Source organism: Dichotomopilus funicola (assembly GCF_033296635.1).
Source record: "Dichotomopilus funicola strain CBS 141.50 unplaced genomic scaffold C8A04scaffold_45, whole genome shotgun sequence".
Lineage (NCBI taxonomy): Eukaryota > Fungi > Ascomycota > Sordariomycetes > Sordariales > Chaetomiaceae > Dichotomopilus > Dichotomopilus funicola.
The window spans coordinates 133,547-151,223 of NW_026944066.1; the positions used below are offsets into that span (position 1 = coordinate 133,547).

The following is a 17,677-nucleotide window of genomic DNA, read 5'->3' on the forward strand; positions in this document are numbered from 1 at the left end:
ATCCTTGAAGCCGTAGAACAGATAGATTCGCTTGTTGGATATATCACGTCATGAGAATGCATCTCACCCAAACAATCCCCCCGACACCCAGAATACCATAGTCCTATATCAGCTAAGAAGAGTCTCACGTCCTCGGACTCCTCAAAAACCCAACCACCCCCGCACAATACCCCACCAAATCATCCAACCGTTCCCTCTCCCTAGCCTGATATGCCTTCCACTCCCCCAGCGCATCCCGCAACGGCGCGCTCGCCATGACGATGTCAAAGTGCAGCCGCAAATAGACAGTCATCCACGCCTGTGTCAGCTCATAGTCGCGGCGCGCGGCGAGACGGCTGGTCAGCGCCCGGATGAAGTGCAGGTGTTCGTTGGCGGAGAGGTCGTCCGGGGCTGAAGAGGTGGGGTTGGGCCCGGCGGAGAGGGAGCGTAGTTCGAGATCGGCGGCTGAGGGGCCGAGGGATTTGAGGTGTTCGAGGAAATCGGTGTCTAGGAGGGGGGTTTGTGTTAGTTCACTTAGTTCACTAGACATACTACGAGGCAAAGGGCAAAATTGTGGGAAAGGTGGGTCGAGGGAAAGGGGGTGAAAATGACATACAATCTCCTGACGCTCCACACACGAGCAGCTTCGACGTCAGCGCCTGCTGATTCCTCGTCCGGTCCAGTTGTGTCAGCCGTGAGCCTTCCGTCTCTGCATTTTCTATTGCAGGTAACAATGAGCCCGCATTGTTGGCGCTCCCAGTTCCGCCAACTGACGGCAGAAAGAACGGCGCCTTTTCTGGTGCCTTGGGCGCTTCCTTGGGTTTGTTACGCGCCTTGATCAGGTCGATGTGCAGCAGCGTCTGCCAGCGGCTCTTGGGCACAAGACTGAGGGTCATCATATTGGCACTGAGCTGGTCTAGCACCGGGACCGTGACGCCGTCGTCTTGTTTTGCTCCCGCTTCACCTTCGACCTGTGCGTCGTCGTCGTTGTCGTCAAAGGCCGCCTCGATCAGCCCCTGACCGCCCTCGCCCGAAGTTGTCGGCGCCGCAATCTGGCCGATCTCCTGGTCGGAAATCTGCCGCGTGGGAACGTGTTTGAAGAGTGCACGGTTGGTCCACAATTGCACGCCGAGATTGCCCTCGACTGCGCCAGCGAGATATTCACCCGTCGCCGAGAAGGCGAGTGCCGTGCAGGGCCGCTCAAGTCGGAAGGCGTCGATGAGGTGACTTGTGGGGAGGTCCCAAACGCGGAGAAGGGAGTCTTGGGCCGCGGCGATGAGCCAGCGGCCGTCGTTGGAGAAGCAAAAGTCATTGATGGCCCCGCGGCAGCCCCAGAACTCACGAATGGTCTGTTTCGTTTCGATGTCCACCACGCGGATAGAATAGTCGTCGCAGGCAAATGCGATGAGGTCGTTGCCCGCGTGGTAGCGGCATGCCGTGATCTGCACCATGGGCGCCCAGTCAATCTCGTCCACTAGGTTGCCCGTGACCAAATCCCAGAACTTGATCTTGCCGTCTAGCGAGCATGAGATGACGGTGCGGTTGAGCGAATCGACGACCAGGCCAGTAACAGCTTGGGTGTGCCGCCCTGTTCCCGGGGCAAATGTGGGTTTAGATCGTGTCTCGAGCTTGCTGGTCTCGTCTAGCGCCTTGAGCTGTTGCATTTTCAGCTGCCGTAGCTGCGCCGGGGTTAATCGCGAAGGGAAGCGCTGACGGTGTTTCCCAGACTGCAAGTTGAACATATCGATGCTTCCTCCGCTCGAGCCCACAAACGCGAAGGTACCGCATGAACTGATAGCCACCGTTGACACATCCGCCCCGTCACCCGTCTTGAACGCCCACCTGCCAGCCTTTTTCCTTCCCCAGAACCAGGTACGTGCCCAGGTGTCGTCCTTGTGGGCGGTGACCACACTCTCCCACCCAGTCATCCCGCTCAACTCAGCGCTGCTCAGCTTGTTCTTGTCGCCGCCCTTGCCCCAGATCACCTGCTTCCCCGGCATCGCACCGATACCGCCATCGCGGTTGAGCGAAGAGGCGATGCAGGTGATCTCGGGCGCTTTAAGGTCGTCCAACGTCGTTGTCGGGCCATGTGAAAGCGAGCCGCCGGCCAAGATACCCATTTTTTTGGCCATCTTCCGGATCGCGCCTTGGCTGAGCTCGGCGCTCTGCCCATCGCGGCGCAAACTCCAGCCCCACAAACTCCGGTCCCGACCACCGCTGAGCAGCCATTTGTTACCAGCGTCCGCGCCGTCAAAGTCCGAAGGTAGGAACTGCAGGCAGCGTACGGGAGCTGCGTGGCCACTGCGCATGTGTAAAATGCGCGGGACGGGCGAGAACGGTGACTCGTCAAAGATCCATGACTTGAGAGAGTTATCAAGGCCACTGGTGACGATAACGGGCTGACCAGGCAGGAATTCGACCTTGCTAATGCCGCCGCGGACGTCCCTGTTATGGGATGGTGGGTTGTGTGCGCTCCGAAGGACACCCATGATCCTCCCGCCCTTGTTCAAATCCCAGAACGTCACGTCTCCGCTGACGCTCGTAGCCGTAGCCATGACGCCGTCTTTCCGTCCATCTTGCCCGGCACCCTGACCGTCACTTCGGAAGGAAATGCAGGTAACCGGCGCGTCGTCTGTCCCTGCATTCACACGCAATACCGGCTTGTCCGTCAGTACGTTTTGTATGACCAGGGGCCCTTCCGAATAGGCAATCGCGAGCAGAGAGAGTGCCGGAGAGGGCTGGAGGCAGGTGACGGACCCGCATTCCGGAGTTGGTGGCAGGATGGTGTAAATCAGCTTGCCCGTGCTGATGTTCCAGATCTCGACCCAGCCATCCCGCCGACCGATGAAAATCTTGTTGAGGAAGGTGGGCATGTTACAGACGCCGCCCGTGATCTCATTGTCGCCCTTCTTAGCTGCCGCAGTGAAGATTGTGGTGTAGTGCTCCAGAGTCGCAGACTTCCACACTTCAACTCTTGTTGATGCGCACCCCACAATCCACGAGCCAAAAATGAGAATCTGCGTGATCGGCTGGTCCAAGTCTGCCGGGAGACGGAGCTCGGCGGCCTTCTTGCCGCGCTGGAATGCCCACAGCCCCTGGGGCTCGCCATGTTGCGGGTTCCCCCATGCCGCATAGACTTTTTCCTTCCAGGCAAATGTGGCAGTGATATCGGCGGGGGTCTGCGGACGGGTGACGAAGACGAGGTTGAGACCGCGCTTGAGGTCGTATGTCTGGAGCGCCCGGCCGACCGAGGTGGTGATCTGGAAGGTGGTCTTGCCGAGGGGAATCGAGGTAAAGGGGACACCGGTGGGGGATACTAAGCCGATGGTCTAAACGGTCAGTATCGAGTGAGAGAACTCTATTTCACTCCGAAATGGCTTCACATACTCGGAACGGCGCAAAGATGGCCGAGCCCCGTTTGGCGGGCCGGGGGGCCTTGACGACGGCATCGGTCCTCTGGCGTTTTGTCAAAGGCCGGTCAGCCTCTGAGTGGGGCATGTCGTCGCGTGGAAGCAAATGGCCACCACAAATTGGCCGTCGATTGTCCGGTTGTTGGTGCAATTCGAGGTTCGTGGCAGTCGCGTTGTTGAGGCCGTTCACTTTTTTTGTCAAGTTTTCCGCAGCCTCGCCCGAAAAAGCTAATCTAGAGGCCTGTAGCCCCACCGAAAATTTTTGGAGCCAACTGGAGCGCTGAATCGAATCTGAGGCTCAGGGACTGGGGGGCCCACTATCAATCGGCCTCCAATCGCCGAGCACCGACATTGCTACGGCCCTGGCTCAAGCGCTTTCAATGGAGGAAGCTTTCGATGCCCCGCATAGGGGCCGCCCGTCCCGCATCCGATGGCTGCAATTCGAGATGCAAGGACCGTATTTTGACCGCCTTTCCGGCTCTCGAAGAAGAGACATTTGTCCTATGAGCGCACGACATCTCATGGATTGGCCCAGATAGGCTAGATATCACACGACCGCTTTCCTGTTGTGCTACATGGCACCACCGAGGGGGGACTTTGACAGTGTCTGAGGGAGCCCAGAGGGTGAGAAAGATGACAAAGGAAAAGAAATTAACTACAGATTGGGGCTTCGGTCAGCGCGTTCAGTCTGGCGGTATTTCGATATGGAGGTTGTCTTGTGCTGGCCGTCCTTCTGCGAATCGGTTTGGAGTTCATTTTTTTGTTGTGATACGTTCACTCCGAATTTGAGCCTCTGGCGTCATGGCACGCTTCTGGGTGTGTGGTGTGCCCCTCTGCCCCTCTGCCCCACCATCAAACCGCGTGCTTGGCGCTGGCGTTGGCCATCCAAGCCATCTTATGGCAGCAATATCCTTGGTCTAGCCCGGATCCAGCTCCATTCCAGCTCCCACGGTCCGCGCTTTTCTTTGCGTCCTGGTCCTTGACTGGCCTATTGAGCCGGTCAGGAGGTTAGTTTGGTTCTTTTCTTCGCTGATTGCCGAATTGTTTTATTATTTTATTTTCACATGAAAAAAAGGAGAAAGTGCGAAGTACATAGTTGAGCCCTTGTTATCCCTTTATCTCCGGGAAGGTCCTCAACGTATCTGATTTCCACCCCTCCACCCCCCTTTTCCACTTCGTTCCGCTCGTTTGCCACTGCCCCGATTCTCTGCGAGCTGCTGATACCTGCACAACCTGTGTTTGTGCTTGGGGAGCATACCCCGAATTTGGAAATCAAAAATCCCAAGAGCCTGAACTCAGCTGAATTCGGCTGCGCCGCCAACCTCCGACAGTCGTCTTTTCTGACGCTTGGCCGCACGAATATGGATCCCAATTCTGATGACCCAACAAACGATTCTGTAGGCGAAATCGATCGGTCTGATGCAAGTGCTACGCTGCTGTCTGTCGAGGGCCAGAAAAATGCGTTAACTTCGGATTCGACGAACCGTTCCCCAGTTGAGGGAACCGAAGGAGCAACGACGGAAGGGGCAGTGGGAGGTGTCACAGGGTCTAGACCGTCAAGTCAGCACCAAGGTGTCCACTCTCGCAACATTTCTTCATCGTCGGCCCTTTCCGCCCAAAGCATGGGGCAGGCCAAACCGGGAACGACCAACGACGGGGGAAACGTGAAGCTTGCCGCGTCTATGCCCCCGCCACCCGTCCCACGACAGAGTCCATCGAGGGAAGAATCGACAGATACGATCGTTCCGACGAAACCGCCCCAGGGACCGGCCACTTCCCCGGCTTTTGCTTCACAAGATTTTGGTGCCACGGCCACCGATCACGACGACCACGGCGAACACGATACCCCTCGCCTTCAGGCAGGCACCGCTAGAGAGACAGGCACGCCGTACGGCATCCTCCCCGAGCCTGCCCTTCGCACTCCCCGAACTTCAGTGTCCGAAGGCCCCGTGAGTAATCGCCTCAGCGTCAGCTCTCTATACAGTCTCGCATCTGCTCGCGGCGTCCCTAGCTCGGCAGCATCGGCCAACGGCAGCGAAACCAGCAGTCTCGCCGGCTATCGTCCTGCATCTGGCATCATGACAGCAGGCGGGGGACCCAACACAACGGTCACCCCTGGGGCTGCGGGATCAGGGGCCGTATACCAGTCCACATCACGGGAAGGGAACGCTTCAAACGACGGGACCAGAAGGCAGCAGCAACAAACTGCTCCGGTGCCGATGCCACGTCAGCCACCCACTAGGTCCAGGAGCCGAGCTAAGCGCAGGTTCAGTGGGAGCACTGGGGCCAGCAGCCATAGCCCTAGCGGTGATCGATCCATCTCGCATCGACCAGATAAAGAAGAGCACAAGCCTGCTCCGCTTGGGGTCATTGGTGTTTGTGCTTTGGATGCGAAGGCAAGAAGCAAGCCCAGCCGGAACATCCTAAATCGCCTAATCCAGAACCGCGAGTTCGACGTCTGTGTGTTTGGAGACAAGGTTATTCTTGACGAGGGTAAGCTACAACCTCCCGCATTGTTAAGTAGGAAGCACGCTAACACGACGACAGATGTTGAGAATTGGCCCATTTGGTTAGCACCCCTGTTTTCATCCTAGCGTTGCCTTTCGTGTCTCTTCTTTTACTCGTACTAACGAACAGTGTAGCGACTATCTCATTTCCTTCTACTCAGATGGGTTCCCCCTGGAAAAGGCGATCGCCTACGTCAAGGCTCGCAAGCCCTTCTGCGTAAACGATGTGCCTCTGCAAAAGATCCTTTGGGATCGCCGCCTATGCCTTCGCCTTCTCGACCGCATAAACGTCCCCACCCCTCAGCGTGTCGAAGTAAACCGCGATGGTGGCCCAACTCTGCTCACGCCCGAGACTTGCAAGTACATCCGGGAGGTTAGCGGTATTACTTTTGAACCGTTCGACTCAGATGCCGAGCGGGCAAGATCAGCAAACCCTCGGAAGGTAGAGTTGCTCGATAACGGCGACATATTATCAGTCGACGGCAGCTTGATCAAGAAGCCCTTCGTTGAAAAGCCGACTAGTGGCGAGGATCACAACATCATTATCTACTTTCCCTCGTCGGCTGGCGGCGGCGCTCGTAAGTTGTTCCGCAAGATCGGCAACAAGAGCAGTGAATACGTCGAGACGCTCAACGTTCCGCGCGCCATCACACAACCGAACGAGAGTTTCATCTATGAGCGGTTCATGCAAGTCGACAATGCGGAAGACGTCAAGGCCTACACCGTGGGCCCAACTTACTGCCATGCCGAGACACGCAAGTCCCCCGTTGTCGACGGTGTCGTCCGCCGTAACACCCATGGCAAAGAGGTCCGCTACGTGACAGCGTTGAACGCTGAAGAGAAGGAAATTGCTAGCAAGATCAGCACTGCTTTCGGCCAGCGCGTTTGCGGGTTTGACTTCTTGCGTGCTGGTGGCAAGAGCTACGTTATTGATGTCAACGGCTGGAGTTTCGTGAAAGACAACGACGACTACTACGATCATTGCGCCAGCATCCTCAAGGATATCTTTATCAAGGAGAAGCTGCGCCGCGACGGCCGGACGCCGCCCATGCCCTCTCCCGTAATCTCCGATATCGATCCTATCTCGCTCAAATCGGGCCACACGCCTAAGGATCGGGACCATGCTTCTGTTGGCAGGCCAAGTGTGGACAGATCGGCCCGGAATTCGCTCATCGAACCCCTCCCACCGTCTAAACCCGATTCCAAACACAGCAGCATACCTGCTAGTCCGTTGGCGGGTCAGTTCTCGGCTGCGCTCCAGGACCCAGCGCCATCTGCGACTCCCTCGGTCGCTTCAGCTGCGCCTTCTCTTCTCCCCGAAGCCATGGCCCCTCTCGAACAGGAGCCACCACCGCCACCTCCTCCCAAGCCTAGCTGGAGACTCAAAGGAGTTGTGTCCGCCATTCGCCATGCGGATCGCACCCCTAAGCAAAAGTACAAGTTCACGTTCCACACTGCCCCATTCATCGAACTCCTGAAGGGTCACCAGGAGGAAGTGCTGCTTATTGGCGAGCCAGCCCTGGCGAGTGTGATTGAGGCCGTGGATGTAGCCATGCAGGAGGGAGTCGAAGATCCTGTCAAGCTCAGGGCATTACGCAACGTTTTGACCAAGAAGGGGAGCTGGGCGGGCACCAAGGTTCAGATCAAGCCCATGTTCCGCAAGAAACTCGACGGGAAGAACGCAAAATTGTCCAAGGAGCAGGGGCAAGAGAAAGATCAGGGCCAGGACCAAGGTCGAGGTCAGGACCAGGACGAGGGAAAGCAGAAGGAGGCAGCAGTTAAGGAGGAAGAGTCTGCCAGCCAGAAGGATGAAGAAGCTGTGGATAAGAAGGACGACGGAGGCGAGTATACTCCCCGCAAGCCGCCGCGGCGGAACGATTCTCTCTCGGGTGTGACTATGTCCAAGTTCACTGCTGCCGAAGAGAGCCTGGTACTGGATAAGCTGCAGTTGATCGTCAAGTGGGGCGGTGAACCGACACACTCGGCTCGTTATCAGGCGCAGGAGCTGGGCGAGAACATGCGCGGTGACCTAGGCCTAATGAACCGTGAGGTTCTGGACGAAGTGCACGTCTTCAGCAGCAGCGAACGTAGAGTCGTGACAAGCGCGCAGATCTGGGCGGCGAGCTTTCTCAAAAAGCAGGATCTTCCCGAGGATTTTATCACGATTCGCAAGGACTTGCTAGATGACTCCAACGCGGCCAAGGACGAGATGGATAAAGTCAAGAAGAAGCTTAAGGGGTTGCTGCGCAAGGGCAACGAGCGGCCCTCGCAGTTCGCCTGGCCAGAGAATATGCCTGAGCCATCTGAGGTGCAGACCCGCGTCGTTCAACTCATGAACTTCCATCGGAAGGTCATGCACCACAACTATGCCAAGCTGTACAGCGGCGCCGTAAACGCCATGAGCATCATCAACAACCCTCCCGGCGGTCAGGACAAGCCAACCTTTCACGAGGGCACGGCGTCTTCGACTGTTTCACTGTCGTCGCTTACATCGGCCGGGTCGCTTTCGCAAGCGAATTCGATCACGAATATCCAGGCTCGGTGGTGTTGCGGGGAAGACGCGGAGTTGTTCAAGGAGCGGTGGGAAAAGTTGTTTGCCGAGTTTTGTGATGGCGAGAAGGTCGATCCCAGCAAGATCTCGGAGCTATACGACACGATGAAGTTCGATGCCCTTCACAACCGACAGTTCCTCGAGTGGGTGTTTACCCCGCCTAAGCACATGCTTGAGGAGGAGTACGGGATCTCATTGAACGGGAAGGAGGCTAGTAAACCGGCTTCGGGTTCAACATCGTCTTCGCCGCCTAGCATGCCAGAGGAAAACGGCAGCAACACCACCGGCAGCGCCAAAGGGGCAGGGGAAGAGAAAAGCCCCCCGCCACCGACGAGCTTGAGCGAAAAGATCGAGACCTCGGGTCACAAGGCCGTGCGGCGCATTTTCCGTCGCCGTTCGTACCTCAATGGCCTCCGCAGTGCCGGTGAAGCGGAGCTCCCGGAGAAATATTTCCACCTGTACAAGGGCAATAGCCAGACCAAGGCCAAGACGGACGCGCGCTTTGAGCCGCTACGCGAGCTGTACCAGCTGGCGAAGGTTATGTTTGATTTTATCTGCCCGCAGGAGTATGGCATTTCTGATAGTGAAAAGGTAAGTGGCACGGTCAGAAAGTTGATGGCACATTGGGGAAAAGGTTGCTCACACATTTGCCGTACAGCTCGAAATCGGCCTCTTGACGTCGCTCCCCTTACTCAAGGAGATTGTCCAGGATCTCGAGGACATGCAAGCATCAGACGAGGCTAAGTGCTTCATCTACTTCACCAAGGAATCGCACATTTACACGCTCCTCAACTGCATTCTCGAGGGCGGACTCGAGACTAAGATCAAACGGGCCACGATTCCCGAGCTCGACTACCTCTCGCAGATCTCCTTCGAGCTATACGAGATGCCGGCCAATCCTCCGTTTGACGCCGAGGGAACGCCGGTATTCAACTACAGCATCAAGATCACGATCAGCCCCGGGTGCCATGTGTTTGACCCACTCGATGTGCAGTTGGATAGCCGCCACTGTATTGGGTGTGCTCCGAGGAGAAGCTTGACGGCGCATGCGGACTGGAAGGTGGTGATTGAGACGCTGAGGGCCAAATTTCATCAGTGAGTTCAACCTGCTCTTTCTTTTATATCGTGCCAGACTAGGAAGTGTGTGTTCGGCTAACGTTGGTGGCGTTGTAGGGTGAAATTACCCAAAACCTTCCTAGCTGTCAACCTCTCGGACGCGTTCTCGTTTCAGGAGAAACAGAACCAAAACGACAACGAAGGTTTGGAAATGAAGTTGCCAAGCGGGAAGAAGGGAGCCGAGGGGGACACCATCGGGCTGGAAGCACATCAGGAGGAAGCCAGCAGTGGTGATGCGGTTGATGAATCAGAGGCAATCACCGGCGAAGGTTCTCCTGCTGCTGTCGCTTCTGATCCTGATCCAGGTCCGGTCCTCCCGGCCGCTGGCACATCCACCGATGCGACGACGGCCGGCGGTCCGGCTCCAACCCTGGCACCCCAGCCAGAGGGGGCATCTGAAGCCGGCCAGGGTACCGTGGCCGGAGAACCGGACGAAAAGATCTGAGTGGATGGCGCGTCTGCCCGCGTGCGTTTTGTCACTTGCCTCACCTTCGCTGGTGTGTGGTAGCCCCGGTCAGATGAGGCGAAGGATTGCGGCCCGCCCTGTCTGCATGCATGTCAGCATGATCGGTGTCGACCGGTGAGGGGCCTTTTTTCTGTCAATATCTTTTATCACATTCGATTTGCGATCTTCACGACCAGCCAACCCGAGAATCTCCGGGAGCATTACGAACGGGGATGGATCTTTGGGTGGGGGGCAGCCCTCTTCTCAAACAAGAGGCTTTCGGATCTCGGCTTCCCCTTCCGGCTTCCAGTTCCTCCGTTGGGAGGGATGTTGACCCGGGCAGGGGACGCACGGTGAGAACTGCTGGGTACCGTGACCTGTCATGGTTTATCCGAGAGACCGAGGCGATTATGGCCCGTGCCATTCCTGTGTCTGACGCAAAGCAGATCTCAAGGGTTTTTTTTCTTGTTGGCCGGTATATTCGTACCACCGTGTCGACCGACGGTGGTAGTTATGTGGTTGGTATTTCCGGACGGACGGACGGCTGAGGCCTCGCGCTAGCGATTCAGGTTCATGGTGAACAATGGGATCTGGGTCGGAATCGGAATCGGAATCGGAATCGCTTCCTGCTGGTTCAGTGAAGAGACCAAGATACCTAATGAGTCAATGGGCGGGCGGGCGCAACGAGACGGGAACATAAAAAGTGTTTGTTGTTGGTTGTTATTGCTGGCGTTGTTTCGGCGTGGCCGAGCTACGGGGGATAGATAGAATGAGGACCAAATTCATGGTATGGTATGGGTGGGTGTATGGTATGGGATGGGGGGCAGGCAGGAGATTGATTGCATGGCATAGAGCAACTTTACAATTTAGAGGGTGTGTGTCATAAAAGCAGGTCTCTTGTTTTCTTATTTGTGCGCATGTCAAGGGCGTGCAGGCGTGGTTGTGGGGTGTGTGTGTTTGTGTGATAGACATGATGTGCGGGAGAAGCGAGCGTCCAAAGTGTGCGCAAGATATCAGATGAAGTGATGTGCATTGTGGCGCGATTGATAATCGGTCCACTCAGTCTACACTGCATGGGATGGGAGGTTGAAGCGAATGCCGAGGTATGCTGTTCTCAGTGAACACAGTGAAGCTAGGTCGGTCCGAGGCCGAGTTGGTGGTAATCTCGTGATGTTGCAGCCAAGCTGAGTCGCAGCTTCCTTCTTCTGTTCTTTTGTCTGCCACTTCTTGGTACCGATCTCGTGGTGGCAAGGGGGGGTGGGAACGGGGGGGTAACTGACTGGAAAGGGCTTGGGAAGCGGGAACGAAAAAAAAAAGACAAAAAACCGTTGAGATGCGGGATGCGGGACGGGCCCTGCGGCACGGATCCCGAAGGGGCACAGTCTGTCTAACATTATTTCTCTTCTGGGCTCGTCCAATGCCTGTTGGTTTTTCACCATGCGGTTGGTGTGCTTGGGCGTAGGTGCCCTTAGGGTACGTGTACATATCTAATGTAAGCGACGGGGAGGAGGTGGGGGGGACAGTACCATGGATCGGCCGGCATGAGAGGGTGTGGTGTGCGCTCATTTCGTTCTCTCATTGTTCGAGAGCGGCTGACCGAGATGGGACAGCGAACGAGATGGTGGTGAGGGTGACGAAAACAGAAGAAGGCATCTTTCTAGTTACTGGAAAGGTGTGATGGTTGACTGGTACGGCTCGCTTGCGCGCTTCGGTTAGGCTATCACACCCCTTGCTAATTTGGGGGACGCCCTTGGGCAGGCGATTCCGGATTCTGGAAGAGAACGTTATGATTTGGTGAGCAGTTTCGTGGAGTCGGTTAGCTTTACCTCCACCACGTGGGCACCTGTCAACTCAAATCGGAATAGAACCCCGCGGGATGTCGCAGGATTACTTGTTTTCACGTGGAGAACCTGGCGTTGAGTACCTCGTCTATCGGCCCAAGCAGCCAAATGAGTCTGTTGGGTTGTGCAAAGCCGTCTGCTGGCAGGTATCAAATGTTGGCGAAACGGTTATGCTAGAGAATTTTTACAGTTGAGGAAACTCTTGGGGTTCACGGGCGGTGATGAAACAAGATTCACCTTCGGCGTGAAGTATGAATTTCTCCATTGCCGAGATTTCCCTAGTGGTTATCGGATTCAGTACTCCGCCGGATGGGATGTCGTATTCAAGTCGATTAGAAGTGTTGCTGTTGTTTTCTTGGCCGGGTCATTTACTCGCTTGGATATCCTAGAGAGTGAGCACGAGGTAATCCCTGTTGCCATGGCGGACGGGACCCAGATTCGGGAAGCCCTAACCGCCGGATCTCGCTTGCCTGTGCCGCAACCTCCCGTAGGGTTCTTGGCGCTTTGTCGTTCGTCCCCTCGTCGTGTCTACACTGCTGTGGAATCCGTATAGAATGTTTCACCGAAAGACACCGAGCGGAATGTTGCCATTCTTGGTGGGAGGAGCGAGTGACCGACATGGGTGCGAGAGCCTCGGGGCTCTCACCATTCTGAAACCACTGGCTGGACGGAAGCATTCTAGTGAGTTTCCGGGGACTTGTCAGCCTACATCGCGGGCGATTGGAGACTGAAAGCCGGCCCGGCAACCATGACCTAACTTCTATTTAATATATACTTTTACGCAGCGAATATGACTCGAGTGTCGGTAATTCGAGTGGATGCCATGGGCAGGCGAACCGGACAGATGGGGCTTTTGAGATCCTGAAGGCCGCCAGCAGACACGGAAACGCAGTTGCTTCCCGCTGTCACTTCGTCTCGAACCGCTCTCTCGGCTGCCCGGTTACCCGGTGAAGACGTTGATTCCGGGCGCAACTCGATAACTCTTGGCGTCCCAATATTAGGCACTGTCGGTACTTGATGTGCGGTCGGCCTTCACGCAGATACCAGCGTCCTGCACAAGGTCGCCCGAGGCGGTCGCATCCACTCGAGGTCAGGAGGAAGACGGCAATCGTCCCAATTGGCCCATGAAGGGCCGCATTCGGGCTGCAGGCGGGAAGATGATCGTCTGCGGGTGCGTCGAAACAAGCGAAGTTGCCGTGGTCGGGGTCATTATGCCGTGTCAGACACAGAAAAAGTCGCCCTCGTATGTGAGGCGGGGAGAGAGACGGATGATTCAGCCTTTCGAAGCAACAACAAATCGGACTGGGGACGGAAGAAAATGCCGTTTAGTTCTCAAGAAGACGAGGTGTCATTCGTGTGTTTAGGCTGCCGAGCCCATCAAGATCAGACGAAGGGCGGCGATCACCGCTGCGCTAGAAGGATCATGGAAGCTGGAGTCGCCTGGGTTGGGCATGAAGAAGGCTCGCTGAGACCCCAGCCTCCCCACGAATGCTCACTAAGAAGCTCCGTGACAGGCCCTTGAAGCTGTTCCAGGCTTGGCTTCATCAGCCTAACGCGAGTGGGTACTGAGGATCGAGCGTCGCCCCGGACGGGGGATGAACAGCCTAGGGCATGTCGCCCTGATTGCGGGAGTGATTCGGCCCCTGGAGGCCATGCCATATCTAAGATGTGCTGAGACAAAAAGCCTATACGCGACGGTGTGTTTGGGTCGGCGGTACGAAGTATCGAAGAGGGAATTCACCATCAGACCCGGCAGCTAAAAAAAGGCGCCCGGTGCCGCTTCTGGAATCCGGTCAGGAACGGACTGGTGCAGGGATTCCGTTGAATGCACCGACAGTCCAGGCAAGAGGAAAACCGTTGCAGGTTTGCCCTCGTGGCTGCGGCACAGCACCGGGGTTGCGTGGGATGAGGGGTTTGGAGGGGCAGATGGGCGCGGGGGTCTGGGGTTCGGACCGCTGGGGGGCCCGGAGCCGATCCGCCGACAGCAGTGGAGGCGATGGAAAAGGAACCTTAATAAGGGGAAGAAGTCAAATTCCATTTTCATTTTCACGATCTTGAGTACGGATTGCCCACAACTCATGCCCGAGTTCTTGCAAAAAGGAGTCGAGGAAGGAACCTTGAAGGTGTCGGTTCGGAAAATTAGGGCTTGAATGTCTCGGACCAAGAGATTTAGCAAGTGCAGACTAACTACACACAGGCAGACGGGGAAAGTGCCGCCCATCATGGACTTCCAGTTCGTTCCATGCCCATGTCTGTACCTTCCTTCTGGTTTGGATGCAGCCTGTTCCCATTCCCCAATCACTCACCGTTCCCCAATGCCCCACCGCCCCGCCCTCTGTCGGCCCCTATCCCGCCCTGCAAAACCCACCGGCTTAGGTCCATTTCCTTCTCCAGCGCTTCTTCCGCATGGCACTGTTCTTACCTGAAGCCAAGTTCCATTCCCCCTGTTCGGTCTTGTCCGTTGGCCTTGTCTCCCAGCGAGGTCAGACGGTCGTGGTGGAGCTAACGTCATCCTCCTCATGCCCTGTCAAACCACGCGCTCGGACTCGAGGGATCAACAACCGGTCCTCAGCATCCGTACCCAAAGGCTGTCCTCCTCGTTGCGACTGCCCCCGGGTCCCTTCTTGACGCTGTGCTGCGCGGTGTGTCGATGGACCTGCCGGTACTCACCCCGCAACGCCGCGACGGCGTGACAGCGCAACCTGTTTATCCGCCTTCCTGCGCTGCGCTCTGCCAATCCGGGAAATTCCCCTGTGTTTCTCGGCTGATGAAGCATTGTACTCCCGGGAAACATGCAAGGTACCCGTCGCCAGCGTTGGAAGGGGCCGCAGAAGTGCGCGACCCTCTGCGGTACGCAGATTGTGTTCGATCTGGGGTCGAAGAAGGCAAGCACGCCGCGTGCGCTCCTGACGACGACGACGGCCACATACTCTCCCCCGCGCTCTTCCCCGCTCATCACTGGTCGAATGGTTGTGCCGACGACCGTGTCAGAAAATGAAGACAACGCCGATACCAAGTACGAATAGGTCTCTTGGCTCGTTGCGCTGTTCCTGGCGCCCTGGCCAATGAAAGCGCTGTTCGCGAGCCGGGCTTGTCTCATTCATGCTTCAACAGCAAGACCCATCGAAGAACAGGCCAAAACCCTTGCTATTTCCCGACAAAAGACTTCTTCTCTAGCCGGATCTTGATCCCTCGCTCTCTCACTGGCGTGCCACTTCTAGGGAACGATGCCAACCAAGGAGCCAAGGTTTGACGGCTAAAGGACATCTGATATCACCCATTTATATCCGCATCCACCCAAAAACCGACGAGAAGGGGTTGCCGCAACCCTGCAAGGGACCCGTATCAGGAAACGCCGGGCGGCTCAGCGACAGGGCCATCCTAGCCAGTAGTGACGTCCTAGCACTCTCTGGCGAAATTCGGGGGTTCAGCACCTTTGCGGCCTGTTTGAAGTTGGCGTGCTCCACTGTGGTCGGCCATCTTCCACAACAGGGATTCTCTTGTCCCAGAGCGTTGGTTTGGGAATAGATACAAACTGCTCCATGTAGTTTTCCGCCCCTTTGCTGCACGACGGTACGTGCGGATTGAGTACTGTACACTGCTTCCTTCTCAACTTGCGCTTTCCCGAGCTCGCGTCGATTAGGCTCAGGGACGCTCTCTTTGCCCGTTCTGTTCCCTGTCTCTTTGGCCCAATCTCGAACGCTTGAACCCGCCCGAATAACGCCCGAGCCCATCCAGGGGAGGGGAGAAGGGGAGGGGTGTAAGTCTCACTCAAACAAACCTAAGTCTAGGTAGAGAGCAACTGCGAGGGACCCATCGCTCCTTCACCGGCTCCCATCAGCACATGCCGACTCCGGTTCACCCCTTCGCCGGCTACCGGGAGTGTTGGTGACGCATCTCTGTCCCGCTCCTATCCTGTTTCCTGCTTGTTGTCGGAGGCAAGCGGCCAGACCATCAGACTGTGTCCAAGTCAACCGAACCGGTCGATCCACAACCCGTCCGACCCGTACCCGTACCCGTGCCTGGAAGCCTCCACCCAGCAGCTGCACTACCACAACTTCAAAAGGCCGCCTCATCGCCCCCCCTCGGACGCTTGCCGTTCACCTACATACACACGACAATCAAAATCCCGCCGGAAATCCACGGAAAACGGTTGGACAAACGCCCACCTAAGCGAGCACTCGTTTCTGTTCTACTGTCACGCACCACTGCTGTGCTTTCGACGTCTTCCCTGACTTCTTCTTTCTTTCCCTTCCATTCATTATAAAACCTGAGCTTAGGTTTCGCTCTGGCAGCGATCACACCATCACCATCACACCTTTTCACTGCGATACTCTCTCCGACTTAGCTACTCCTCGTCATATCCGTCAGTACAAATACTGCACCCTACCATCCTGAACTGCTCTCACGTCGGCATTACACGGCCTGCTCGAAACAGAAGCAGGCGCTATCAAACGTGAGTACATTATTCTTATCCGACCTTCCTTTTCTATAACACTAATACCACCTCAAGACTGAGGCAAAAAAAAAGAGGAAACCATCGTTCCTAGCCCTACATTTTGGAGGCGGACCATCAGCACGCAACTCCCAACTTGAACTTGGCCTAACTCTGTCAACATGGCGATCGCCGGCCACAGTCACTGCGCGCATTCGTTTGTCATGATCAAGTCAGACAATACCCTCATCGAGTGGAGGTGCCACGTCTGTCATTGTGGCCCATTCTGGTTCATCTGGGAGTGCCGGTACTGCCGCCTTCACACATGCCGGAGTTGCATGGACAGCGCCTAAGCTGCTACACCGTACCCGGGTAGTGGACGCTGCTAAGAGATCTGGAACTGGGATTGGAGGTACAAGAGACGGGATGAAGACGGTCCTGGCTTTCTGGGTGCTGTGGTTGGCTTTCCTCCCACGGAGGCGCTGGTGAGTTACATCGAGATCACCGCAGCCCCGACAGTGTGGTGCGCTTTCCCCTGAAGTCGGTACACAGCGGATCATGGTCGAGTGGCCGTGCCCAGCTGAATGACACAAGAAATCGACAGGGGAAGGGAAACTCGCAACGATCCTAACCACTCATCACTGTTCTCAGACCTGAGAAAAGATAACTGGTTACTGACATGCGTTAAAAATTCCGCAGACTTTCAAACTAATAGCTTGGCTAAGCCGCCGGGACCGAAAATATCGGGCTGTTTTGGGGAATGGGAAGACTACCGTCCCAATACCGAGTCCGGACCGCAACACCCGAAACGCCGAGACATCCAACCCTAAACAACCCCTGCAAGCTCCGACACCTGCCCCGACCCTGAAAAGAAAAACGCAAAAAAAATAAAATTCGGAAGAGCAAGAAGCCAAGGAATCACGAAGGCATCAATTTGTCCCGCATTCCCCGCCATCGTGATATGGCGGGACGCCCCGTCTTCCAAACGACAAGCTCGCCAAATCTCGCCTCGAGAGGTTACCCGGCATCAAACCGGCCCCGGCTGCGGCCTTCCGCAATCCTAGGCTTCTCTCGCTTTCCCCCTCCCCCGCCAGGCGCTCGGTACTTTTTCTCCCGTTTTCGTCGCATCCCCAAAATAACCCCGACCCCATGTCGTCACGCAAACACTTTTTTTTTTCTCTTCGCGCGAATAACACCACACGACGGGGGTTGACCGGCTCAGGCAGGTCCAAGCCCATTCTGCTTACGCGATCTTTTCTCTGTATTTTCAGTTTGCCCCATCTTGATTTCCCTTTTGGCTTTCGCTTGGCAGGAATAGAGGAGTTTCGGCTCATAGACGGAACGGATTGGGTTTGCTTTGCGCGCGGAAGGATCAGTGCGTTGGGTTCACTTC

The 17,677-nt window shown here is 56.3% G+C and overlaps 3 protein-coding genes across 3 annotated transcripts; 2 read left to right on the top strand and 1 right to left on the bottom strand.

Annotated features, from left to right (window-relative positions):
• Nucleotides 1-124: 124 nt before the first annotated feature.
• Nucleotides 125-3,477, bottom strand: C8A04DRAFT_30003 (Utp21 specific WD40 associated putative domain-containing protein; the record flags this gene model as incomplete). Its single annotated transcript, XM_062781217.1, has 3 exons — nucleotides 125-486; nucleotides 596-3,308; nucleotides 3,367-3,477. The coding sequence occupies 3 exons, from the start codon at nucleotides 3,475-3,477 to the stop codon at nucleotides 125-127; spliced, it is 3,186 nt and encodes a 1,061-aa protein (XP_062635746.1).
• A 1,273-nt stretch (nucleotides 3,478-4,750) lies between these two features.
• C8A04DRAFT_13266 (inositol hexakisphosphate and diphosphoinositol-pentakisphosphate kinase) lies at nucleotides 4,751-10,008 on the top strand (the record flags this gene model as incomplete). The annotated part of the gene is made up of 6 exons (XM_062777644.1): nucleotides 4,751-5,882; nucleotides 5,937-5,958; nucleotides 6,032-7,635; nucleotides 7,714-9,038; nucleotides 9,106-9,542; nucleotides 9,621-10,008. The coding sequence occupies 6 exons, from the start codon at nucleotides 4,751-4,753 to the stop codon at nucleotides 10,006-10,008; spliced, it is 4,908 nt and encodes a 1,635-aa protein (XP_062635747.1).
• Nucleotides 10,009-16,466: 6,458 nt separating this feature from the next.
• On the top strand, nucleotides 16,467-16,637 carry C8A04DRAFT_30006 (uncharacterized protein; the record flags this gene model as incomplete). Its single annotated transcript, XM_062781218.1, has 1 exon — nucleotides 16,467-16,637. The coding sequence occupies one exon, from the start codon at nucleotides 16,467-16,469 to the stop codon at nucleotides 16,635-16,637; it is 171 nt and encodes a 56-aa protein (XP_062635748.1).
• Between the last annotated feature and the right edge of the window lie 1,040 nt (nucleotides 16,638-17,677).